At 49.7% G+C, this 26,920-nt stretch overlaps 1 protein-coding gene and 1 long non-coding RNA gene across 5 annotated transcripts in view; one reads left to right on the top strand and one right to left on the bottom strand.

Moving 5' to 3' along the window:
* LOC105472262 (uncharacterized) lies at positions 1-24,683 on the top strand. Of its 2 annotated transcripts, none has more exons than XR_011615802.1 (6): positions 1-121; positions 3,844-3,935; positions 6,048-6,172; positions 21,645-21,751; positions 22,113-22,185; positions 22,799-24,683. It is a non-coding gene; the product is annotated as an uncharacterized lncRNA (long non-coding RNA). The 2 variants fall into 2 exon arrangements; XR_011615803.1 differs by lacking the exon at positions 1-121 and adding an exon at positions 2,507-3,111.
* LOC105472263 (plexin domain containing 1) overlaps positions 9,796-26,920 on the bottom strand; it is an 89,560-nt gene continuing 72,435 nt past the window's right edge. For 2 of the 3 annotated variants that reach the window (XM_011725348.3, XM_011725346.2), the window contains exons 9-14: positions 26,161-26,242; positions 22,100-22,160; positions 20,898-21,033; positions 15,439-15,474; positions 12,837-12,997; positions 9,796-10,632 (exon numbers count right to left, since the gene is read on the bottom strand). In XM_011725348.3, the coding sequence (XP_011723650.1) occupies positions 10,513-10,632; positions 12,837-12,997; positions 15,439-15,474; positions 20,898-21,033; positions 22,100-22,160; positions 26,161-26,242 (596 nt within the window). In that variant the 3' untranslated portion in view covers positions 9,796-10,512. The remainder of the gene's footprint in view (positions 10,633-12,836; positions 12,998-15,438; positions 15,475-20,897; positions 21,034-22,099; positions 22,161-26,160; positions 26,243-26,920) is intronic. The other variant, XM_011725347.2, reaches the window with a different exon arrangement.

Below are 26,920 nucleotides of genomic sequence, written 5' to 3' on the forward strand. Positions count from 1 at the left end.
AGCCTTAGCCGCGCAAGCTGGGTGAAGGGAGAATCTGGTACCTTTTGCGGTTCCCACCAAGAGTGACAAAACCTTGCTAGTGTGGGAACTGAGCTCTGGACCCACGGCCGAGGCTTTGCATGTGAGCCGGGGCCACGGTGGAGGGAGGGATGGAGAAAGCCGCCCACTCGCTAACTGGGAATTCCAGAGTCCTGCTTCAGCACTTCACCTGCCTCAGCCTCTGCTGAAGGACTCTGGTTTGTTTTGTTTTGTTTTTTGAGACACACTGTGGCTCTGTTGCCCAGGCTGTGGTGCAGTGGCGTGATCTCTGCCCACCGCAGCATCCGCCTCCGGGGTTCAAGCAATTCTGCCTCGGCCTCCGGAGTAGCTGGGATTACAGGCGCCCGCCACCACGCCCGGCTAATTTTGTATTTTAGTAGAGGTGGGGTTTCACCTTGTTGGCCAGGCTGGTCTCGAACTCCTGGCCTCAGATGATCCGCCCTCCTCGGCTTCCCAAAGTGCTGGGATTACAGGCGTGAGCCACCGCGCCCGGCCCGCTGAAGGACTCCTAATTCTAGAGGGGACCAGCAGACAGCTACCCCCAACAGATTTTTAGAGTCCCGGAGAGGTACCTCTCCACAGTCATCACGTTTTAACTTCCAGGGCTTCTTAAAGTTTAGGATCTTAAGAAGAAAACTTGTTGGTTAAGGGGGAAGTGTTTTGAATTGCATCCTTCTCAAAGAAGGGTTTGGGGAATATGAAGGCATGGGCAGTTTTGTTTTCTGGGCTTGAGATTTCATATGCTTACTTGGCGTGGGACCACCCCCACGGCTTTCTCTGTTCACAGCATTTTCCCAGTTTGACCTTCTGTATTCAGTCCTGGTCTTTCCAAATGCTGCAGCGGCCCATCCTGGTTTCTATGTCGTCGTTAAGTTTTATTCAGCAGTGGCTGCCCACGGAGCCCAAAAGGCATGCAACCGGAAGCAGCTTTTTCAGACATTTCCAGTCAAGGTGGCTCCAAATATGGAATTCCCAGCTCCGCTGAAATGAAGTGCTGAATTCAATAATAGATTAGCATTTGTCCAGCATTCGGTTTATAGAATATGTTCAGATGCATTGCCACACTAATCTTTCAGTTCTCTGGTTTTTTTAGATTAAGAAACTCAAACTCAGGATGGTTAAGTGACTTGCTTAAGGTTCCTGACAAAAGTTACGGAAGCTTGAGGTTGAACTCAAACCTACTGATGCTAAACCCCATGTTATTTTGTGCTGTCCCTTTTTAAGAAATCTCAGTTTGGGCAACATAGTGAGACCCCATCTCTACAGAAAAAAATTAAAGATCAGGCTGGGCACGGTGGCTCATGCCTGTAATTCCAGCACTTTGGGAGACTGAGTTGGACGGATCACTTGAGGACAGGAATTCGAGACCAGCCTTGGCAATATGGCAAAACTCTATCTCTAGTAAAATACAAAAAATACAGTTCCCTATTGTGCTGTGCCTCAGTGGCCTCCTGTGTAGGGTAGAGGTAGCAATAGCACCCACCCCTTAGATGACAATACAAGTACATCTCCTAAAATGTGCCTGGAACATAGGAAGCACCCAGTAAATGTGAGCTGCCAGCAGCACCACCAGCGGTACCATACCAGAGGCCAAAAGTCAGTAGACCAGGACCTTTGATTGTAAGTAATGTTTACCTCTGCCTAATTTTGTTAGTCGTGGCTCCTCCTCCACGGTGAAAGAGGGCTAAGTGCTTGTCTACAGAGGCAGAGGGAAGAGTGAGCACAGCTGGGAGAATTCTGCTCAGTCTGTAATGGGCCTGGGGGAGAAGAGCCGCAGGGAACAGAGATGGGTCAGCAGCTGCAGAGAGGGGAGGCTGCAGCCGAGCGAGCGTGGTGGATCACACCTATAATCCCAACACTTGGGAGGCTGAGATGGGAGGATTGCTTGAGCCCAGGAGTTCAAGATCAGCCTGGGAAGAAAAACAAGACCCCATCTCTACAAAAAATAAAATAATTAGCCAGGCATGGTGGTTCCCACCTGTAGTCCCAGCTACTTGGAAGGCTGAGGTGGGAGGATCACTTGAGCCCAGGAGTTCAAGGCTGCAGTGAGCCATGATTGCATCACTGAACTGAATCCTGGAAAACAGACTGAGACCCTGTCTCTAAAAAAAAAAGAAAAACGAGAGAGAAAAGGGAGGCTCTGAGAAGGGGAAGGTAAGCCCTGCAGGAGGCTGCCTTTTTGGCCTTAAGGAGGTGCTCTTGGAATTACTTAATGTTCCTTAAGAGAGCAGCATCTTCATCTGTTAATTAAAAATGGGATCTAAGGCCGGATACAATGGTTCATGCTTGTAATACCAGCACTTTGGGAGGCTGAGGTGGGTGTATCACTTGAGGCCAGGAGTTCAAGACCAGCCTGGCCAACATGGAGAAACCCCATCTTTACTACAAATACAAAAATTGACCAGGTGCAGTGGCTCACGCCTGTAATCCCAACACTTTGAGAGGCCAAGGAGGGCGGATCACCTGAGGTTGGGAGTTTGAGACCAGCCTGACCAATATGAAGAAACCCCATCTCTACTAAAAATACAAAATTAGCCGGGCGTGGTGGTACATGTCTATAATCCCAGCTACTCGGGATGGTGAGGTAGGAGAATCGCTTGAAGTCAGGAGGTGGAAGTTACAGTGAGCTGAGATCATGCCACTGCACTCCAGTCTGGGCAACAGAACAAGACCCTGTCTCCAAACACAAAGAAACAAAACCACACAAACTTTGAGGGGGAAAGACCGAAGACGGGAAAGGCAAGCTGGAAGGGAAGGTTCTAACTCAAGACTCTGGGAATATATGATGAAATTTTATTGGCCCATATTCAGGTGATTTTTTTTTCAGTGCCTTTAGCTTTGTGGAAAACTGTAGGCATAATTTAGCTATCTCTAGGGACCAAATGTAAAAATGTTTTATGAACATCAGAAAAATCATCCCCCACAAAATTTCTCTTTGGATTTCACAGTTCACGTAAAGATTTTACACCCCTTCCTTCCTCGCTGCACCTCCGGCCCCATCTTGGCGAAGGAATTAATCCATTGTCCTCCATCCAAAAAGATAAATCAGATGGAGGCATCGCCTGGTGCTCTGTAAGTCTTGTGAGGAGTGCTTCTAATTATTCATGTGGGAGGGTCGCTAGTGTGGGCATTGGGATGAGAAGGAGGCAGCAACAACTAGGACATTCTCAAGCTCCTGGGACTGTGCAGATAAATAGATGGTAAGCTCACAGTTTTGTGAGCCAAGAATGAGGATCTGAAGTCATCCCTAGGCATCTCTTTGAGGATCTCTACAGGCCTGGAGCAGTCTGTCTGTCATGATTCATAATCTGTTTCTATATTAAACTGTGGCCACGTGGTTCTGGCAACACCCTGAGGTACACAGACAGCAACCTCAGATGGGAATCCAAAAACCTGTGCTTGGGGATTTTCTCTACTTACTAGCTGTGTGACCTTGTGCAAGTCACTTAATGGTGCCTGGCGCACAGGCGTTTAATGAGTGTGGATCAAGTGAATAAATAGGTAAGCCACCTCCCTGAGCCTCATTTTCCTCATCTGGGAAATGGAAAAACGATGCTTCTCCAACAGGCTGCGATCATGTAGGTAGAATTGCTTTCTAAATGGTGCATCTCAAACTTTCATGCACTTCACAGGAATCACCTGGGGAGCTGCCCAAATACAGATTCTGACTCAGTAGGTCTGGGGCCTGAGTGCCGCATTTCCAACTAACCCCAGGGAATGTTAATGCTGCCTGACTGGACCACACTTTATTATTTTATTTATTTATTTAATTAATTAATTTATTTATTTATTTATTTTTTGTAGAGATAAGGTCTCGCTACGTTGCTCATGCTGGTTTCGAACTCCTGGCCTCAAGCCATCCTCCCGTCTTGGCCTCCCAGAGAGCAGGATTACAGGTATGAGCCACTGTACCTGGCTTGGACCACACTTCATTGTATAGATTTACATTTTTTTTAGAGCAGGGTCTTGCTCTGTCCCCCAGGCTAGAGGGCAGTAGTGTGATCATGGCTCACTGAAGCTTCGAACTCCTGGTCCCAAGCCTCCTGAGTAGTTCGGACCACAGGGCATGTACCACTGTGCCTGGCCCTGGACCACACTTTAACTAGCAAGGTTCTAGAGTCTAAAGTGCTTTCCAGGTGCTTGAAATCATTATTTCTTCAGCCAGTGGGGTGGGAGGGCTGTACCAAGGGCAGAGTGATCAAACATGGAGAGGGAGCTGTGGACACCCACACATGGGAATAAAGGAAAATCTTGAGTTCCATCAGGGAAATCCTAGCTAGCCCTGAGAAGTAAATAAGCAGCTTGATAAACAGGAAGGTAATAGTAGTCTAAAACAATAGCTAAGGAAGTTAGAGTCAGGAGATGTTTGGTTCCCCTCTAGAAACTAAAGATAACATCTTAACTTACTAGCTGTGTGACCGTGTGCAAGTCACTTAATGGTGCCTGGCACACAGGCGTTTAATGTCCCTGAGCTGTTTTTCAGAAGCCCAGACCTCTCCAAAGGGATCCGCTGGCTTGTAGACCTCAGGTAAGCAGGTGCTGAGGACTGACTGACTATAGTTCGTTCTAAATGTCTTCCTGAGGGACCTGGAGGAGGCCATGCCCATGAGCCAGAGCTAACATTCTTTTCTGCTGATCCCAAATGTCTAGACAAAGCTTTGCCTCCTGAACCAATTGCAAATCAGAAAATCTTTGAACCCACCTTATGACTTGTGGGTCCTGCTTTGAGAGGACCTTTTTAGGTCAAACCAACATATAGCTTCCATGTATTGATTTATGATTTTGCCTGTAATGTCTGCTTTCCTGAAATTTACCCCTGCCTTTTAAAATCTTTACCTGCTGCTGGGCACAGCGGCTCATGCCTATACTCCTAGCACTTCGGGAGGCCAAGGTGGGCAGATCACTTCAGGCCAGGAGTTTGAGACCAGCCTGGTCAACATAGTGATACCTGTCTCTACTAAAAATACAAAAATTAGCTGGACGTGGTGGTACATGCCTGTAGTCCCAGCTACTCAGGAAGTTGAGGCTGGAGAATTGCTTGAACCCAGGAGGCAGAAGTTGCAGTGAGCTGAGATCGTACCACTGCACTCCAGCCTGGGCAACAGAGTAAGTGAGACTCTCTTAAAAAAAAAAAAAAAAGAAAAGAAAAATTCCTTACAAGCCATCAAGAGTTCATATCTTAAGCATAAGCCACCCAATTCTCCTTGCTTGGAGTCCTGCAAACAAATGCCTTCCTTTATTGTTGCAAAGTTTCAGTGTGGACATCTGGTGTTATTGCACCAGGTGAGAACACCCGGTTTGGTTCTACAACATTCTAGTGTGCCCAGGATTGAGGAGCTTCCTGGGATGCAGGACTTTGTGTGTTAGAACCAGGGGAGTCCCGGATAGAACAATTTGGTCCCCCTACCAGGATAATGAAAGAGAAAGACATGCTTTGGTCTAAGTTGCTGTGTGACCTGAAAAAGAACCAGGCAGCTGATTGCTTAGGTCCCACCTTAGACCAATTAGTCTAGTACCTCCTATTTCACAGAGGTGGAAGCCATCCCAGAGAAGTCCAGTGACTTGGCCCACATCACCCAGCTACTCAGGGGCAGGGCTGAGGCCAAGCTCCCACCTTCCCACTCCCTGTCCAGCTCAGCACCTTCTCCATCAGTTTACATTGTCTTCTCTTAACACATTCCTCTTGATTTGGCAGACACAGCATGTTTATTTATAAATTGGCTTGTTTGGAGCCTGAAATTTAGCATCATTGATTTTGGCTGTGAGGTGTTCACATTTTTCCTCTCTTTGTTTTGTTTCGCTAAACCATGTTTTGTGAGTAAAACCACAAAGTAATAAAAACACAATGAGGCGGCTAAAGTTGTTCAAATGCAAAGCATCCAGAAATGTGACAGCATAGACTTTCTCAGATTTATTGTGTGTCCTCAGACAGTAGACAAAAATGCACGGGGTTTACTTCCAGGGATTTATGGGCCCAATATAAGTAAACAGCTGGGGTTTCTTTTTAGGCTGTTTCTCTTGGAGGTGGTGCAGGAGGTTAAAGAAAGCACCTCTGATGAGCAGATAGCTGGAGGCTGTTCCCAAGATCATGTCTCAGTGAAGAAGTTGGAGTCCAGCAGCCATCAGAACCAAGGTATGTGTGGTGGTCTTCAGAATGCCACCCCAAATCCTTTGCACTTTATTTTGCACACAGCAGGAGTTGTAAAAGAGTGCTTCCTTTTATTATTAACACCGAGAATCCATGCAGACAGTTTACACTAAACACGTGAATACATTGTGTTTTAAAACGCTGGGTGCCCTCAGTTTCCAGATCTTTCTAATTGTATCACTAAATTCAGGTAGGTTTTTGGAGACAGAGATTGGCCGCATCGTATCTGTGACACTGACTCTTCTGGTGTAGGTTCGCATGGCCAGGGAGTCTGAGTGCAGCCCCTGATCAGTGCTTCATGCCAACCTGTGAGTCTATTCCGGGAACTAGAGGAGAGAGAGCCTTAGCCTTGCCTGCAACCAGATGAATGGTCAGCTTTAGTGGTGGACACTTTGCTTTTTGAATAGTGTGGTTGGCCAGCAGCTCTTGTCATTGTTTCTCTCTCTCTTAATTTAACAAACCAAGCTGAAGCCTGAGCACAGCTACAACCTTGTCCAATCTCTTTAGCAACAAAATACCTGTGTGTGCATATATTATTGCTAAAAACATTGGACAAGGCTGTATACAAACACACACACACAAACATACACAGATACGCTATACAGGAGACCCCTGATGAAACACACAAATTTTAAAAATTTATTTTTAAACAAATGCAGTGGGATGATTGTGGCTCTGTGCAGCCTTGAACTCCTGAGCTCAAGCGATCCCCCTGCCTCAGGCTCCCAAGTACCTGGGACTACAGGCGTGAGCCACTGCACCTGGTCATGCAGTGAAGGACTTTCTAAGCAAGACCTTGACTTGGAAAGTTGCCACCAACTCCCCAGCTCTGTGAGAAGTTTTGGGGGCAGGGAATTTAAACTCTCAAATTTAGCTGGTTTGCAGGGGCAGTTCTTTCCCAGTGATGAGCTGGGGCTGCTTCTGAAGAACATTTGGAATTAAAATCTAGAGCTCACCCCAGTCAGAGTAAAAAATAGCAGCAAATAAATGTTAGATCACAGCCTCTTCTTAGTCATACCCTTTTATACATGTCATGAGGGTCATTGCCAAAGAAAGAAGTGAGTTAAATGTAAGGGAATCTGGTCGGAGGTGGACCAATAACCAGACTCATCCGAACGCTTGGCTGATGGTTTTCCAGTTGCTCCGTGGTTTATCCTTTGTGAGGATGCGAGTGACAATCAAGAGTTGGAAACGTGGGGCCTCAGCCCTGCTTCATAAACCAGGCAAGGAAGAGCTGAGGGTGGAGGTAGAGGGGTGCTGGTGGAAGGAGGGTCTGAATTAGAGGAAGAAAAAGGACAGCGCAGCAAAGATTTGGGTTCCTTTCAAGCTTCTGAAGGACACAGTGGGCTGTAACAGAGCTCTCTGGATGAGGGAAGCACAGCCCACCAGCAAAGCATCTACCACCTGTGTGTGTCTCAAATGGCCAGTTCCTGTTGTGGCCTGATTCCATGGATGGCACCACTTGTCCCACTCCCTAACTCTAGCACATGTTTCTCCACTGGGAGCTCGGCCAACCATGTTAGATCCCTGAAGGGAAAGAATGTCAGGAGTGGAGGAAGGGGTGGTGATGCAGAGAGGCCTCTGCTGCTAGCCCCTGCAGGTAGAGAAAGTTCCAGATGCCTCGCCCTCAGTCAAAGCAAGCCTGGCTGACCCATGGGATGTCAGTGGCATGGGAAGTGGAGGTATTTGGCGGCAGACGGCCTGTTTGTTTATGACAAAAAGTACCAAGAGAAGCCTACAGATTTCTCAAGCCAAAACACTTAGACCAAGTCTCCCAAAAAATAGAACCAAGCATCTCATAGAGTTAATGATGATTGTCTATAGGATCCCTGACAATGTAAGCATTATCTTTTTCTGTTCTTTTTTTTTTTTTTGGAGACAGGGTCTCACTCTGTCGCCCAGGCTGGAGTACAGTGGCATGATTATGATGATTATGACCCACTGCAGCCCAACCTCCCAGGCTCAAGTGATCCTTCTGCCTCAGCCTCCCTAGTAGCTGGGACTACAGGTGCGCCCCACTACACCTGGCATTTTTGTTGTTATTGTTGCCCAAGCTGGTCTCAAACCCCTGGGCTCAAGCAACCCTCCCACCTTGGCCTCCCAAAGTGCTGGGAGTACAGGCACGAGCCATCATGCTTGGCCAGATAAGCGTTTCTTGGACAGATCCTGGAGTTCTCCAAAGTTTAGAGCAGGTTAACTGGGTAGCTATGGAGTGTGACCAGATGGAGACATGGGTCTTGTGGCCAGCCCTGCGACCGACTGACAGTCTAGCAAGGCAAGGTGGTAGGTACTTCACACACTATGCACACCCATCCCAGGCAGCCGTAGAACCCTAGGCCTCCCCACCCCACAGACACATGCGGGCTCCAGGGAAAGCAAGTGGTTGGTAGGTGCCTCCCCAACCTGGTGTATTTGGGCATCCTTGCCCTGGGCGACACAGTGAGTCCCTTTCTCAAAAAAACATCCCTTCCATGCCAGCTGCCTGTGTCCCAACCACTCAGGCGCTTTGCCGCTCAACAGAATCCACCTGCAGTTCCCTGCTAGGTATGTCTCAAGGAGCCCTTGAGCCACCCGACTTGTCTTTAATGCCTATAAAATCCAGTTCAGAGGAGGAAAAATATTTATCAGGCAAGTCCTGCCTTTGGAGGTATGTATAGGCACTGACACCAGAACAGGCCAGTGAATAAACTCGGCACCAAACAGGCCATCAGAATAGGGAGCCCCTCATGGTAAATGTGGCTGCGCATAGCAAGCTCGCTCAGGGAAAGCTGGGCCGCAGGTTGGGGTAAAGCACTTGATGCAGGCTGTAACATGTTTTGATGCAGAAGTTATTGGTTCTGAGCAGAAAGGGCAAGGTAAGAGAGCAAAGCCTAAAATGCAGTTCCCCCTTGAGTTCTTTTCTCTCCTCTTATTTTACTTCCTTCCCATGATAACATGCCCCCAAGGGCTGAGAGCCGCTGTACTGTGTTTAACAGATGGAGAGAACACCTTCTTTAGGCTTTCAGAGCTACATAAGCCAGGGCTAAAACGCCAACTCTATAGCCATGAGGATCAGCCTTTTTTTTTTTTTTTTTTTTTTTTTTTTTTTTTTTTTTGAGATGGAGTCTCGCTCTGCTGTCACCCAGGCTGGAGAGCGGTGGCGCTATCTGAGCTTACTGCAACCTCTGCCTCCCAGGTTCAAGTGATTCTTGTGTCTCAGCTTCCTGAGTAGCTGGGATACAGGCAAGTGCCACCACACCCAGCTAATTTTTTGTATTTTTAGTAGAGACAGTTTCATTATGTTGGCCAGGCTGATCTCAAACTCCTAACTCAGGTGATCCGCCTGCCTCAGCCTCACAAAGTGCTGGGATTACAGGTGTGAGCCACCACACCCAGCTGAGGACCAGCTTGAGTCTAGGGACCCTGGAATGCAACAGCCCCAGTCTTGACTTTAGTTAACCTGTGTCATATGCAGGGGCTTTAGGTGGCCAGGAGCAGGGGATCTGGCTGGCTGGCCATCTCCAGGTCGGGAGGCTCTGAGACTGCTACAGAGCAGACCATTGACAGCCTGTAACTGAGTCCAAATTCATTCTGCTTGCTGCGTGACAGCCAATACGTTGAGAGACAAGGAGTTGGAGCAAGGAAAGGTATTTTATTTCGGAGAGCCAGCAAACCAAGAAGATGGTGGACTAATGTCCTAAAGAACTGTCTTAAAATTATGTGGGTTTTGCCTTGTCTTTTCTGTTTAGGTCAGGGGGAAAGGAAGGGGCTGACAACCGCAGACATCTGGACACCAGCAAGGGTCCAGGGGAGGTTTGCGGAACTTCCTTGTCGTTGGCTAACAGTCTCTCATGTGACAACAGCCAAACCTCCTCCTCGTTCCTATAAATCTTTAACAAAAATAGTTAGCTGTTTACATGCTTCCCCTTTAATCCCAGAGTTAGTTTTGCAAATGGCATGGTTGCTGTTTTTGCGTTTTATCTCAGTGCTCTAAAGTTATCCTAGCCTAGGTGCAGGAATAGGTAAAGGCCCCTTAAACAAAAATGGAGTTAGTTATGTTAGTTCTTCTGCTGTTTCATGGTTACAATACCCAGAAGAGGACCCTTGCATCAAAACAGGATGAGATTAGATTATTGTCCCTATAAAAAATCCATGTGGTTGTTTTTTGGCCCCCTCTTCAACATCCGGGGCGTGCTGACGAAGCGAGCAGCAGCTCTGGAGCCATAAACCACCATTTCATCTCAGCCCAGGGCATGCTGGGAAAGGCCAGGAAAAGTCACTTCTCTTCTTTGCTTTAACTGTCTTTTCTGTGGTCTCAAAGTCTTCACAAGGGAGACCTGGTGTTCTCAGCACTGCTCAGCCTCCACGAAGCCCTCCTTCTCATGGCCCGAGGGCTCCACCTCTGCATAGGTGGAATGGTCGGGGTGGCTGCGAAACTTCATGGCTGGCCAGTGGTGAGGTCTACGCTGCAGAAGGCACAGAGGCAAAGTCAGCGGGCATGCCCCCACCATGGGGATCCCACACTCCTGAGCAACAGAGCCAACCAAGGCTCTCTCTTACAAGGGCCCTGGGGCACTTGGGGCCTACCAGGAGCCACACAACTGACCTTCAGGGACCCTCTCCCTAAAATGTTCCCTGCTGTGATCCCCCAACCACTGGGAAACCTGCCGGAAGCTAGAGTGTGGAAGGAGGATACTTTATCTTTCACTGCGTGGTCTGTAGAACTCATAGCTAAAAGATTCAGCAATACACCAAGTGGAGACCTGGGACTGCAATGTGAGGAAATGGCTCAGAGATGGCTGGAATGGTGCCTGAGGATCTGGAAATGCCAAGATAACCCTCCAAGGTAGCACAGGGTCCACATCAGAGTCCATAGGGGGCTTATTAAAATACAGATTCTGGCCTGTGCGGAGGCTCATGCCTGTGATCCCAGCACTTTGGGAGGCCAGGGTGGGCAGATCACGTGAGGCCAGGAGCTCAAGACCAGCCTGGCCAACATGGTGAAACGCCATCTCTACTAAAAATACAAAAACTAGCTGGGTGTAGTGGCACGAGCCTGTAGTCCCAACTACTCAGAAGGTTGAGGCACCAGAATTGCTTGAACCCCGGAGGCAGAGGCTGCAGTAAGCTAAGATTGTGCCACTGCACTCCAGCCTTGGTGACAGAGACTCTCAAATATAAATAAATAAAATGCAGATTCCTGGGCCTGCCTTAGACCTGCCCTATCAGAATCCCTGTGGCCTGGGGATCTGCAATTCCCAGGTGTTACCCAGGTAGGCTAAGACTTCAGAATGGCTAAGCTTCCTAAGAAACTGGGGAATTAGGGCCGGGCACAGTGGCTCACACCTGGAATCCCAGCACTTTGGGAGGCTGAGACAGGTGGATCAGGAGGTCAGGAGTTCAAGACCAGCCTGGCCAAGATGCTGAAACCCCGTCTCTACTAAAAATACAAAAATTAACCGGGTGTGGTGGCACATGCCTGTAATCCCAGCTACTCAGGAGGCTGAGGCAGGAGAATCACTTGAACCCGGTCGGCAGAGGTTGCAGTGAGCCGAGATTACGCCACTGCACTCTAGCCTGGGTGGCAGAGCAAGATTCCATCTCAAAAAAAAGAAAAAGAAAAAGAAATTGGGAGAACGACCTAGGCCTGTGGGTAATGAGGCTGGTGGGCTCGTGACCCACGTGGAGGAGACTAGAGTCACAGAGGCACCACTGCTACACCCTGTGGGGAACTTTAGAAGCCAGAAGTGGAGGATTGGGGGCAGGAGCTGCTGAGCTCTGCGGCCCCAAGTGAAGGAGGCTGAGCCTTACATCCCATGCTGCCCCTCAGGCTGGCTCTTCAGAATTGAGACGTTCAAAACTTAGCATCCTCAACTAAAGCTCCCAGAGGGCAGCTCTTATCATTATTTCACTTGTCTATTTCATTTTTATTTTAGAGATGGGGTCTCCTCTATCGCCCAGGTTGGAGTGCAGTGGTATGATCAGGGCTCACTGCAGCCTCAAACCACTGGGCTCAAGGGATCCTCCCACCTCAGCTTCCCAAGTGGCTGGGACCACAGGTGCGTGCCACCATGCTGGGATAATTTTTAAAATTTTTGTAGAGATGGAGTCTTGCTCTGTTGCTCAGGTTAGTCTCTAAACTCCTGTGCTCAAGTAATCCTGCCTCAGTTTCTCAAAGTGCTAGGATCTTAGGAAGGAGCCACTGCACGTGCCCCTCAATTTTAACCTTAAAGGCAGGTATCAGTAGGCAAAAGAGGCAGAGACCCTGGTTCCATCATGGCTTTGAGTAAGAACTGAGCCTGGCATTTGGGCATGAGACCATAAATCACTAGAGATAGGCTGCACAGCCACTAGATGGGCACTGTGTGGCACTGTGGCCTTCTTTCTTTCCTCCGGGGATTCTTTTCTGATTTCACGAATGGGGGAACAAAAGCAGAGGGGTTGTTCCACAGGACAGGAGGGCCGAGGGAGTTCTGAGGTGCTGATTTCTCAGGGTGTAGGACTTAGTGGGCACCAGCTATCTCAAAATGTGTCAGGATGGGGTGGATGAGGCCTTCTCAGGTATGTGGCAGGGGAGAGGGAGAAGGGGAGAGGCAGGGAACAAATGGCCCAGGAGACGCTGACGCAGAAGCGGATGGCAGCCAGCCCTGCGGCCACAGATGACACGGACCTCGATGAAGAAGAGCGCAGCGTTGGATGTGGGGTGGCCATTGATGTAAATTCCAGCCAGGATGATGGCCGCCACAAGGAGGACTGCCAGCACAATGCCCACGATGGTGCCCAGGTGCACAGGGGTGCCCTTTGTCTTGGGGGACAGGTTGTTCTGAAGGCCTGTGGAGAGATCATTAGGGCAGGCAGGGGCTGCAGGGGAGCAGGGAAGGTGGAACCATGGGGTCTTGGGTTCTAACAAAGTCTCAGAGATGAAAGCCGACAGAGCCTTTGGGTCCACGTATCAAATACAGGAAGAGGTTGGGTGGGAGTTGGAATCATTATGAGTAAGGCATTCATGTTGTGCTTGACACCATCTGGGTAGTTTTCCAAAATCACCTAAAAGTTGCCCCAAATGTCTAATAAGGATCATAAGAGAAGTTCTCTCTGATATCTGTGCCACTACATAAGTGCTATTAAGGAATTCACAAAGGGCATCTGAGGGTTAAGAGTTTGGGATCTGAAATCTGGCTGCCTGGATTGAAATCTATGCTCTGCCACTTACTAGCTGTGTGACCTTGTGCAAATTATCTAACCTTTCTCTGTCTTCATTATCACTTCTGTTGAACAAGGATAATAATACCCACCTAATGGGGTTATTGTGAAGGTTAAAATGACATGATTCATGTCAAGCACTGAGGACCATGTCTCCCATTTTGGATGACTTCAATAAGTATTAGCTATTATGATGGCAAATGACCATAGTTTTTCCTATCACTGTCCACTCCCAGATTGTGACCTCTTGGAGGGCAAGGATGATGTCTTATTCAACTCTGTGTCCTCAGCTTTTAGAAAAACTGGCAGGGGCTGGCCGTGATGGCTCACTCCTCTAATTCCAGCACTTTGGGAGGCCAAGGCAGGCGGATCACCTGAAGTCAGGATTTCAAGACCAGCCTGGCCAACATGGTGAAACCCCATCTCTCCTAAAAATACAAAAATTAGCCAGGTGTGGTGGCATACTCCTGTAGTCACAGCTACTCAGGAGGCTGAGGCAGGAGAATAGCTTGAACCTAGGAGGCGGAGGTTGCAGTGAGCCGAGATCGTGACACTGCACTCAAGCATGGGTGACAGAGTGAGACTCCATCTCGAACAAAACAAAAAAACTGGCAGGCCCGTCAGAGAAGCTCCAAGAAAGTATATGGAATGATGTAGGTCCTCTGGAAGCCAATAAGCCAACAGGCACTCTCTGAGAACATCCTAGGCATTTGAAATACATCCCGGGGGAGAGAGTATTTTCCACAGAGCTGGAAGCTCAACCCCTTTCGTGCATGACTGAGGTAATGGAAATAACAGAGAGGTTAAGTGATTTCCCCACAGACACACAAATTCAGTGCCCACCCCTAAAAAACCTAGTTGCCTGACACTACCTGGGGTGGCTATTTGCCTCTTTACCCTATCCTAAAGGAATGTGGAGATAATGAGGTAGAGAAGACAGATGAGCAGGCTGGCAACAAAAATGTTGCATTCTTCCTACACAGCTAGTGGGTGGGTTGGAAGGCAGCTAGGGGTGGCGAGTTTTAATGGGATGTTGCATGCACTCAAAATCATTGTCCTCCCCATCCCCTTTGCTCTACTCTGCACTCTGTAAGCAGAGGACACCCAGGAGAGAAACTATCCTGGGGCACTCCAGGGCATGGCTAGGGCCTCTGTCTGCCAACAGGTGGGAGGACTGAGGTGAAATGCCCCAAGTGAACCTCCCCTGACCTGGATGGCAATCAGCCCGCAGCCTGCAGTGGCTCTGATGATTTGATGATGAGGGCTTCTGCTGATGAGCACATGGTGCAGAGTGAGGGGATTATGGTCCAGCCACCCCCACAACACACACACACACACTCACACCCACTGCCTATGGAGGAGCAATGGCTCCATCTCTGCTGGGGGACACCATCACACTGTGCTGCATTAATAATCTTTCCTCTCCTGCTGGAAGCCCAGATGACAATCTCCAGCCCTGGGGTTGGAAGGCACTTTCATCTCTACTCTTGCACAGGTTGCAACAAAGGCCTGAGCTGGCTCTGGGCAAAGGGCAGGGGAGGTGGGGGCAGCTCCCACCCTCAGAAAGGAGATTATCCTTCTAGGTAATCCTAGGAGGCTGCAGTGAGTCCCACCTTCTGGTACCCTGCACAAATTGTAGTGGACCATTTTATGTCCTCTGCCAGCCTGAGCGAGGAAAGAAGCTGCTCTCCACCCCTTGCTGACTATGAGCCCGTGGGGATCGGAGGGGATGGCCACAGGCCCCACCCATGCCTGCCCTGGCTCAGTCCTTCCCCTCCTCCCACTCCTTTCTGGGCAGTGAATATTCAAGGGCAGAGAGCCAGGAGAAGAACCACAGGAGGTTCATGGCTGAGGTGAGAAATGTCGGGTAGACATGTTCCTTCAATCTAGGGCACCTGTACCCAGAAGCACCCCTGCCTCCCCACCCAGCAGAAGGCCTGGGATGCTCAGGCTGCAGTTGCTCCCTCTCCGCACTCATAAAAATAGTGCAGGCAGCTGCTGCACCCTCTTCTGGGGTGGGTCCAAGAGGCGCTGGGTCTGACGCTGAGGGCAGGTGGTTCTGTACTCACCATCTCCTCCTGCATAGGGATTCGACTTGGTGTCATCTTCAAAGAGAGAGGACAGAAGGAGCAAGATTAGTGGACTCATTACGGCCTTTGTCACTCTGAGTCCAGATGGGACTTTAGGGAGGTTCAGCCCAAACTTTCATTTTAGAGGTAAGGAAACTGAGGCTCAGAGAGGGGAGGAGACTTGCTCAACATCACACAGCAGTTGAGTGTAGCTGGAGGGTGGGGAGTATATGAGCGGCGGCTGGTGAGAGATGAGGCTGGGAGTGGAGGGCCGGCTGCCAGGAGAGCAATAGGAGGCTGTGCATGTTCTTCTGCGGGGCAATAGAGAGCTGAGTATGGGTCTGAAGAGGGACTGTATGTGTCACAAGGTGAGATCAGCTTGGAGACTCCCTGGGGCTGCAGTGTGCAGGAGACAGTCCCAACCCACTTTTTGTCTATACTTCAAGACCTGTCGCCTGTGGCTTTCTAAGTAAGTTTCAAGGGTCCACCCTTCCTATGATTCCTTCCCAAGCAGATTTTTATGGGGAAAGACAAGCAAGAGTTTCATGTCAGGAGAATGCTGTAAATGACTGAAGATTCTTGCCCTAAGCACCTGAACTTTATTTATTTATTTATTTATTTATTTATTTATTTATTTATTTATGGAGAGAGGTCTTGCTCCATCACACGGTCTGGAGTGCAGTGGTACAATCACAGCTCACTGCAGCCCTGACCTCCTGAACTCAAGTGACCATCCCACCTCAGCCTCCCGAGTAGCTGCACCTGGCTAATAAAAAAATATTTTTTTGAGATGAGGTCTCACTGTGTTGCCCAGGCTGGTCTCCAACTCCTAGGCTCAAGCAATCCTCTTACCTCAGCCTCTCAAAGCACTGGGGTTATAGGCGAGAGCCACCTCACCTGGCCTAACAAGGTATTTAAACTCACGCAGGAAGAAATGCATGCAATGTTGATCAAATGAGTGGTCATTTTCTGTTGTTAGTTGTCACTTCTTGTGGCTATCAAGGTGTTCTGTTCTGTTGCTTATAAGATAAGCCCTTCTGCACACAGCTGTTCTGGGTGAGTGCCTGTCTCTCTTTGGAATAAAATGCATGGGCTTTGTGACAGCTACTTGCCACTCAGAGGTCTTCTGGTTCATTTAAGTGAGTAGCGTTTGATTGCGAGTGAACAGCTCTTAAATCCAGCCCCCATGTCTCCCGCTCCTCCTGCCCTGCTGCTTTCTACCTCTGTCCTGCCCAGGCAGGCCCCTGCTGGGTCCCTTCGTTCACATCTCCCTGTTGGAGCCTGTACCCTCATAGAATGGACGGGAAAGACTATCCCACGCCTGCCTCTGCAAGTCTCCCTGTGTGGGCTGTAACCACACAGGCAGGAGAGTGACTCAAGCTGTCCTGCCAAGATACCTTGCAACTTGGGCATGTCGGGGGAAGTCATCATTAAAAATGTTTTTTCTTATAAACCAGGCACAATGGCATGTACCTGCAGCTACTCAGTAGGTTGAGGTGGGAGGATCCTTGAGCCCAGGAGTTCAAGTCCAGCCTGGGTAACATAGCAAGATCCCGTACCACACTCCAAAAAGTTTTTTCTCTTACAGATGTAACTTCAGAATCTTTGCCACCTCTTCCAGGACTGGAAGGACATAGAGCCCTAACTGTCTTTACTTTTTACTCTAATGAATGTTTTCTGTTGGGAACCATTACACAAAACATAGAAGTGAGACCCATTTCTGAGCTGGCAGGGGATGCACACAGATAATAAAACTGGCAGACAGAACTCACTGCCTCTGTAGGACAGAGGACCTACGTGGTGGGCTGTAGGACAGCCCGGGGGCTCAGTAATAACAAGTCAGGATTTAGGCTTGGCCCCCAAGCGGCGTGCCCTGGGCTCCCCATGCCACCACAGCCCCCCTTCTAGCCTCTGACACTGTGGCTCCACCAGACACTGTCTGGCTAAACCCTCTGGATGCGGCAGGGTGTGTCTGCAGCCCTCCTGGCCCAGTGCTGGGCTCAGAACATGCCCTCAGTAAGCCTAGGGGGCTAACTGGTGGTAACTAAGCAGGGACTACCTCCTTGTAAGAGGAGCTTTCTTTGACTGGAAGGTTACCCCTGGACTCAATCACCAACTCCCCAAAGGGCAAAGTTTCTTTCTGCTTCTTTTTCTTTTCTTTTCTTTTTACTTTCTTTCTTTTTCTTTTTTTGAGACAGTGTTTCACTGTCACCCAGGCTAGAGTGCAGTGGCACAATCATAGCTCACTGCAGCCTCAACCTCCCAGGCTCAGGCGATCCTCCCACCTCAGCTTCCTGAGTAGCTGGGATTACACATAAGGGCCACCACGCCCAGCTAATTTTTGATTTTTGGTAGAGACATAGTTTTGCCACATTGCCCAGGCTGGTCTTGAACTCCTGAGCTCAAGTGATCCGCCTGCCTGAGCATCCTAAAGTATTGGAATAACAGGCGTGAGCCTCCTCTCCCAGCCTCTACTTCTTTTTCACTGAATCCCCTGCAGCAGCACCACATGCTCTGCTCTCAGTGCCAGCTCCTTGTTATTCCGGAGCAACTTCAGAGTAATGGGAGCTGTCGCAATCTGCCTCACTTTCCCACATTTTGCTACTCTACCCTGACCCTGAATTCACATAGAGCCTTTTCCATTTCTTTCAGCACCAAGAGAGGCAATGGGGTTGAGGGGAAAGATCTCTGCTTTTGGAGCTAGATGAAACCTGACTCTATCCCTTCTTGGCTGTGTGACCTTGGGAAGTCATCTGCCTCTCTGAGCCTTAGTGTCTCCTTTATGAAACAGGGATATAACAGTGTCAAGATCCAGGATTGTTGGGAGGACTGAATATTAATTTACATGCCACTTTAGCACCCTACTGGGCATAGAGTTGGTCCCCAAAAATGCTGGTGCTTTCTATCATTCATTCATTCTCCTCCACAACTTCCCCCCAGCCAGGTCCATGGGTCCCTGCCCTTGTTCTCTAGTTTTCTAGGAAAGGCAGGGGACACACCAGGCTCGGTGGCTCACGCCTGTAATCTCAGCACTTTGGGAGGCTGAGGTGGGTGGATCACGAGGTCAGGAGTTTGAGACCAGCCTGGCCAACATGGCGAAACCCCATCTCTACTAAAAATACAAAAATTAGCCGGGTGTGGTGGTGTGCGCCTGTAGTCCCAGCTACTTGGGAGGCTGAGGTGGGAGAATTGCTTGAACCTGGGAGGCAGAGGTTGCAGTGAGCTGAGATTGTACCACTGCACTCCAGCCTGGGTGACAGAGCGAGACTAGGTCTAAAGAAAAAAGAAGGCCGGGCGCGGTGGCTCAAGCCTGTAATCCCAGCACTTTGGGAGGCCGAGACGGGCGGATCATGAGGTCAGGAGATCGAGACCATCCTGGCTAACACCGTGAAACCCCGTCTCTACTAAAAAATACAAAAACTAGCTGGGCGAGGTGGCGGGCGCCTGTAGTCCCAGCTGCTTGGGAGGCTGAGGCAGGAGAATGGCGTAAACCTGGGAGGCGGAGCTTGCAGTGAGCGGAGATCCGGCCACTGCACTCCAGCCTGGGTGACAGAGCGAGACTCCGTCTCAAAAAAAAAAAAAAAAAAAAAAAAAAAAGAAAAAAGAAAGGGGACACTGTGGAAAGAACATCTCACCACTTACCCCTCACATAACTTTCAATAACCTACTTTGCCCCTTTACGAGCCTCTTTCTTTATCTATAAGAAAGGACTGTGGGCCAGACATGGGGGCTTAGGCCTATAGTCCCGGCACTTTTAGAGGTTGAGGCAGGAGGATCACCTGAGCCCAGGAGTTTGAGATCAGCCTGGGCAACATAGTGAGACCTCATCTCTACAAAAAATTTTTTAAAAATTAGCCAGGTATGGTGGTACATGCCTGTAGTCCCAGCTGCTTGGGAGGCTGAGGTGGGAGGATTGCTTGAGCCTAGGAGTTGGGGGCTGCAGTGAGCCATGATCACACCACTGTACTCCAGCCTGGGCAACAGTGAGACCCCGTCTAAAAAAAAAAAAATAAAAAAATCCTAACATAGGATTAGAGGGGGAAGAAAATAGTGGCTGAATAATGTTTTAAAATATTAACTTTTTTCTTCTTTCCTTTCCTTCTTATCATTATTCCTTTCAAGCAGATATTTGGTTCAGGGGAGGCTATAAAGAACCCACAAGTCTTTTAGTCTTAGCCTAAAGGGACGGGGCTTTCAAAGCTGGATGTGGGGTTTTGTTTTGTTTTGAGACAGGGTCTTACCCTGCCACCCAGGCTGGAGTGCAGTGGCATGATCTTGGCTCACTGCAACCTCTACCTCCCAGGTTCAAGCAATTCTCCTGTCTCACCCTCCCGAGTAGCTGGGACTACAGGCGCCCACCACCACGCTCAGTTAATTTTTGTATTTTTAGTAGAGATGGGGTTTCACTGTGTTGGTCAGTCTGGTCTCAAACTCCTGACCTCATGATCCGCCCACCTCGGCCTCCCAAAGTGCTGGGATTACAAGCGTGAGCCACCACACCCGGCCAATTTTTATATATTTAGTAGAGACGGGGTTTTACCATGTTGGCCAGGCTGGTCTCAAACCCAGTGATTCGCCCACCTCAGCCTCCCAAAGTGCTGGGATTACAGGTGTGAGCCACTGTGCCTGGCTGCGATGCAGGGTATTGAAAAAGGATAAAAGAGAGGAATGTCTCAGACATAGCTACAGAATCCTGGAGGGGGCATGGGAGAAAGGGAAGAGATTTGAGGCCTGGGGCCAGAGGAGCCTGCACAAGGCTTCCTGGGACACTGCCTGGTGCATTCAGGGGGATGGACCTCTGGCAGCTTCAACCAAGACCCCCAGGCCTCCAGGTAGCAGGGAAGCCCCTGGTTCGGCCAGACCTGAATAGTCAGGGTGGATGGACAGCTGAGGTGGAATTCCCCATCCATCACTCCAGGAGCAGGGAAGTCCCTGGACAGTCCCTGAATAGTCAGGGTGGATGGACAGCTGAGGTGGAATTCCCCATCCATCACTCCAGGGCCTGAAAGTGAGAAGCTGGGGGAACTTACAGAAAAACAAGGCAGCCTTTCTCTCACACCTGAGTGTATGGATTGAGTTCATATCTGCTACAGGGATGAGCCTTTTCAGGTTCTGTGAGGACTGCTATTAAGATTAGCAGAGATAAGTTATATAAAATACCTGGCACTGGGCTGGGATATTAATTTTTCCCCTCTTCACAGTGAATTCTGTCTGTAGCCCTGATGTGGGCCAGCACAGTGGTTAGAGCCTAGGAGTAGAGTTCAAGTTCTGAATCTGCCTCTGCTTCTCACCAGCAAGTGACCTAAACTGTCTGAACTTCAGGCCCCCTTAGCTATAAAAGGATGGGGCAGTTCCCATCCCATAAGATCATCTCTGTCAGGGAGAGAGAGGGGGGGCCCCAGAGGGGTAGTTCTCCTTCCTGGCCTCCTCTCTGCTCCCCACCTGGGCTCAGGACTTACCTTCTGTGGTGAGGCTGTCGATGAAGAGGGAGGAGGAGGTAGTGGTGAGGTCTCCATCATAGGGGCTGAAGGAAGTGTCAGGGGAGGCCGAGTTGTGGTACTCATCCTGGAAGTCCTCGCACGTCCTGCCCTCTGCCTGCAGGAGAGAGCCAGTGCTGTGTCCTGAATGCATTTACACCTTTCCCTTCATCCTGAAAGCATCTTATCTTACAGGGCAATTTATCTGTCAGCTGCTTCAAATCCTTCCTCAAGGAAGGAGCTGAGATGCCAATCTCAAATAAATAGAGCAAATCTGAACGGTCACCAACAGCTAACTTCAGAAGTAGGCAGCTGGACAAGATTTTTTTTTAAGCCCAGACTCAGACTAATAAATAGACCGTGGTGAGTGCATGGCCATGGGGTCTGGAGAGTTGATATTTAAATGCTGGGCCCATCACCTTCTAGCTGCAAGATGCAGGCCAATTCATTAAACTTCTCTGAGCCCCCATTTTCCCCTCTGATCAATGGGGGCAATGGCCCCAGCTTCTGGGTCAGCCTAAATAAGAGCGAGGGTAGGGCAGCTCACAGTCACATGCTTGGCACGTGCAGCATGCTTGCTTTGCAAGAAGAGATAAAGGGAGGGGGCAAAAAAAAAAAAAAAAAAAAAGAGGGCACAGATGAATAGACTCATCTGTGTTAGTCTATGGTGTGAGAATAGGATGCTTTCCATCCAGAATCAGTGTTGAGTGTACTGGAAAATTCTTGCAGCGAGAAGGAACCTGGATGGGATTCTAAAAAGGAGATGCCCGGAACCACCCTCCTTACTTCCAGAATGACTGCCTTCCTCAAAAGCCAGAGGACCAGAGGCTCAGCAGGTGCGTCATTAACGTCAGCAGGTGCACAGTCTCCCAGAGGAGCCAGCAGTGGCTGAGGCCATGCCTAACATCCCCTCTGCATGCACCAAAAGAATTCCTTGAGAGCTGCCCACTTAAGGCCAAGGCATCAGAATGCTCGCCTCAAAGACCCACAGAGCCCTCTGAAACCTTCCAAAGTGGGTCTCATTGTCTCAGGGCAGTCTGGAAAAGAAATCTTAGATAGAGGGGAGGATATTGCCAAGAGCTAATGCCACCTTGAGAGGAGTTTGCAGGAGCGGGCTCTACCGGCTTCCCTCCTATTCCCTACCACCTGGCACAGGAATTGCAGCCGATACTTATGCTTCTCACCTCCTGTGCACAGCCATAGTCCATCCATTCCTGGCGATAGCGGTCAAAGCCACTGGAGCATCTGCAGGAGGACCAAAAGGTCAGAGGTATGATGGGATCGACAAAGAAGCCCTCCCCTTTCACTGTTCAGTAACAACTCTCTGCTGATAGTGAGAAGAGGAGCTAAGGTCCCCAGGCTGAGGTAGTCAGGCACTCCTGTTCCCTCTACTTCCCTGGAAGATGAAGGTATTTGTGGCATCCCTGCCTTCCTTCTGACCCAGCTCCCCAGGACCAAGGCCTCATCTGCCCATGTGAGTAGGTGTAGGGGCTAGCAGGACTGCATGAGCTCCAGTGATCCTCAAGGTCGTCTTGACTGTGAGCTGCCATGACACTGCTGAGAATCCAGGCAATTCACATACGTGTTTTCATCCTGGTTATTGAGGGGCCTAACCTTGGGAAGGAGAGTGGGGCTAAAGGTAGGCATCAGCAGATTTAGTCAACACCTCCCAGGTGATCATTCAAGGGCAGAAATGATCTTGCCGGAGGCTGGGAGAGATTTACAACTGGCTGACAAGGGTCTCCAGAGAGGGCATTGGGCAGCTCAGCTGGGTGGAAGACACCAAGCACCCCTGTAGGGAAAGGATGGGGGCATGATGATGCACCAGAGAATGCTCTCCATGGATCATTCCCAACTTTTTGTTCTTTACTCTTTGGTGCTAGGGGAACCCTCCAAGCCCTACTGAAGCCCAGGGACATCTGCATAGGAAGAATAACATCATGAACCACCAGTGCCGAGAAGGAACTCTCAGCAGGTTAACTGCACCAGCACCCACTGAAGTTCAAGGCTTGCCAAGAGCTGTCAGTCTTTCCTTCTACAGATGCCTCTGGGCTCTGAGCTGCTCCTCCTGCAGCAGGGATGGCTGAACTGAGCCAGCCACACTCTCCTTCTGTCAGGCCCTCTATGCCCACTACTTTGGGGGATGGAGGATTAGGAAGGCTATTGGAGGCTGAGAACTAAAGTTTCTTTTAGTGTGGGTGTGGTGGCTCATGCCTGTAATCCCAGCGTTTTGAGAGGCTGAGGCAGGAGGATTGCTGGAGCCCAGGAATTTAAGGCTATAGTGAGCTATGATGGCACCACTGCACTCCAGCCTGGGTGACAGAGCAAGACCCTGTCTCTTAAAAACAAACAAACAAACACAAAAAAAGAAAGTTCTTTTAGACCACGCTAACTGATTCTTTAAAAGATTGAGCCTTTGGTATGGGTTTATAACCCCCGTTTCTGGAGCTAATCCTGGAATTAACGTTACCCTTAGACTCCAGACTGGGCCATGGCAGGGGGCGGGGGCACCTGCCATGAGAGATGAAATTGTTTAAATCCATTCCAGCCCAAGAGCAAGGAGGAAAGCTCTGGGAGGCTGTGAAAGGCAGACTGGGTGGAGGGAGAGGAGCAGAGAACCATGCGGGGACTGACTGCAGCTGTTGCCAGACAGACCATGTCAGCTGGCCCTGCCCTCCGGGTTTTTGGGGACCTGGGTTCAGCTCTCAGTTGCAGCTGAGGCTTCAGAGAGCTTGTAAGAAAGGACAGTGTGCAGGAGTGAGCCCAGGCCCACAGGGCGCCTGGGGATGGGATGGTTTCCAACTCGCACCAGCCGTGCTCCCCCGGGTGGAGTTTCTCTGTGCTCCTCTCTGCTGACACAACCCCTGCAGATGCACACAGTCAGAGGCCTTGCCCTTCCCCCAGCCTGACCAACCTCCTAATGTTGAGGAGGGCCCAACCCTCATTAAACTCATGGTCTCTGAATTTGGGCGTATGCTTTAAATGGGGGTTGCATTGATGGGAGGGTCTGGCTGTCATCTGACCCATTTTGCAGTTCTCATGGCTCAGTGCTTGTGAAAGCTGAGTCATGTGGTGGCAGGCAGCCCCAGGATCCCAGGGCTCATCTGAGGCCATCTCTCCATCGCTGAGACCATGGTTCTCAAATTTGAAAGGTACAAGAGGCACAACTTCAAAAATCAGATTCCTGGGATCCTGGTCCCAGAGGATCATATTCAGTGGGATGGGGCCCAGGAATCTGCATTTTACAAGCCCTCCAGGTATAAGGAGAGCCTCACAGTCTGCAGACTACTCTGCAATGCTCTGCTCCAGGAAGAACCAACCTGGGGTCTATCTTAGGTATTCTTTCTGAGGCTCTGTGAGTATCATGCGAAGGACGCTGAATGCTTTGTAAAAATGCTTCTTGATAGCCTGGGTGCAGTGACTCACACCTGTAATCCCAGCATTTTGGGAGGCCGAGGAGGACAGATCACATGAACCCAGGAGTTCAAGACCAGCTTGGCTAACAAAGTGAGACCCCATCTCTACAAAATATTAGAAAAATGGCCGGATGTGGTGGTGTGCACCTGTGGTTTCAACTACAGGGGAGACTGAGGCAGGAGGATTGCTTGAGCCAGGAGGTTGAGGCCACAGTGAGCTGTGATTGCACCACTGCACCCCAGCCTGGATGACAGAGCAAGACCCTGTTTCAAAACAAAACAAAACAAAACAAAAACTGTTCGAGGAGTTTAAATAACAGTGTGTTTGTTCCCACATCTTCCTGAATCACATGACCCCCGCCCATTTTACAGGGTAAACAATCTGAGGCCTCCAAGAGAGTGAATGAAAGCACGGCTGGTGGGAAGAACACCTGGGAGACCTGATGGACACACCCCATCCCCTCAGGGCCCAGAGCCGTGTCCGTGTGCTAGGCAGGCTGCCTATAAAGGTGAGAACTTCTACACTTGCAGCAGGATATTGGAAAGGAGCAAAGGAATCCTGGAATTAATGTTACCCTTAGACTCCAGAGTGGGCCATGGTGTGGAGGCATAGGAAATCACTGGGACCAGGGGCAGCAGTTCACGCCCGTAATCCCAACACTTTGGAAGGCCGAGACAGGTGGATTACCTGAGGTCAGGTGTTTGAGACCAGCCTGGCCAATATGGCGAAACCCTGTCTCTACTAAAAAAATACAAAAAATTTAGCTGGGTGTGGCAGTGTGTGCCTGTAATCCCAGCTACTCAGAAGGCTGAGGCAGGAGAATCACTTGAACCCGGGAGGTGAAGGTTGCAGTGAGCCGAGATTGCACCATTGCACTCCAGCCTGGGCAACAAGAGCAAAACTCTGTTTCAAAAAAAAAAAAAAAAAAAAAGCAAGCAAGCAAGCACTGGAAAGGAGCATTGGAAAGGAACAGCACCACAGCTGCACGGGAACTCAGAGACTATAATTTAGCAATTTTCGAGATTGCCTTAAAAGCTCTGGGAGTTCATAGGGCTTCCCACTCTCATGAGAACTCTAGTCCCCAAGGAAATCTTTTTCTTCCCCCTCCTCCTGTCATTTATTTATCTTGGACAGGGAACAGAGCTTGAATTCTGAGTCTAATCTGTGAGGAAATGATTTCAGAACAAGGAGTGGAAGTGGAGATGGATTTAAGAACTTTATCACTGAAACTGAATCTCACCCAGAACTTTCTGAGCTTCTAAAAGCAAGCAAACACAGCTTTTTAGCTCCCCCAACTTTCCATGGATGCCTGTGGTCCACACCCCTGGTCTTCAGAAAAATCCCTTGCAGCCCAAGAAAGATCTTGAGGTGGTGTTTTGGGGTCATGGGTCTTTGGACCAGACTTTATCTGTGAACTGGCAGTTCTGACACTTGCTTACAGATGAGGCATGATGTTAAAATGCAGCTTCCTGGGTTCTCTCCCAGAGATCCTGATACAGAGGGTCTGGGATGGGTCCCAGGAATCTGCATGTTTAACTGGAGCCCAAGGTCTGATGCCCACAGCTGTGGACCACTCTGAGAAGCCCTGTTTCAGGATGAATCCTCCCCTCCTGGGTGTGAGGAGGAAGCCCGAGCAGCTGGAATCCCTGAATGGTCTTCCAGAAGCCCCCAGGCCATATTCTTGTCCTAAGAATCAGAGTGGCACTGGCCAGAGATACTCTAATGTTGGCCGACTGTGGGCATTGAGGCCGGGAGCGGGGCCGTGCCACCCTCTTCCTCTCATCCATGTTCGGCCAGTAGGAGTCAGTGGGTAACCCTGGGCACAAACCTCTGGAGGACATGGCACCAGCTGCAGTTGAAGGACAGGTCCGAGGACATGCAGGCGTCACAGCTCCTATGCTGTAGGCAGGCTGCAAGAGAGAAGGCAGTGGCCGCTCAGCACTGAGCCTCTCCATGGGCTCCAAAGGGTGCAACTCTGAATTCCTGGTATTTACAGAACTGTGGGGCCCCTGACTTCAAGGGGACCTTTGAGGTCATTAATGCCACCTCCCTTGGTCCAGACCAGCCCCAATTCCTAACTTCTTTTTTTTTCCTCTTTTCTTTTTTTTTTTTTTTTGTTTTAAGGGATGAGGTCTCGCTGTGTTGCCCAGGCTGGCGTGCAATGACCTGATCATGGCTCACTATAGCCTCAAACTCCTGGGCTCAAGCAATCCTCCTGCCTCAGCCTCCCCGCCCTCCCTCCCTCCCTCCCTTTTTTCCTTCTTCTGTCCCTCTTTCCCTTGCTCCCTCCCTCCCTCACTTCCTCCCTCCCTAGCTTCCTTCCTTCTCACCAGAAGGTCAGGCCCTAAACTGGGTGCTGGGGATTCAGCAGTGTGACCTAGTCCCTGCCTTCTTAGGGCTTAGACTCATATGGGGAGACAGACGCTAAACAGATAATCAAAAATCACTACAGAATTAGAATTCTCATGAGGTCTATGAAGGCAAATCACAAGGTGCTGTAAGCGATTCTCCTGCCTCGGCCTCCGGAGTAGCTGGGATTACAGGTGCCCGCCACCACACCCGGTTACTTCCAGGTGTGTACCCCACAA

This window comes from Macaca nemestrina, chromosome 17 (genome assembly GCF_043159975.1).
Source record: "Macaca nemestrina isolate mMacNem1 chromosome 17, mMacNem.hap1, whole genome shotgun sequence".
In the NCBI taxonomy this organism is placed as follows: Eukaryota; Metazoa; Chordata; class Mammalia; order Primates; family Cercopithecidae; genus Macaca; species Macaca nemestrina.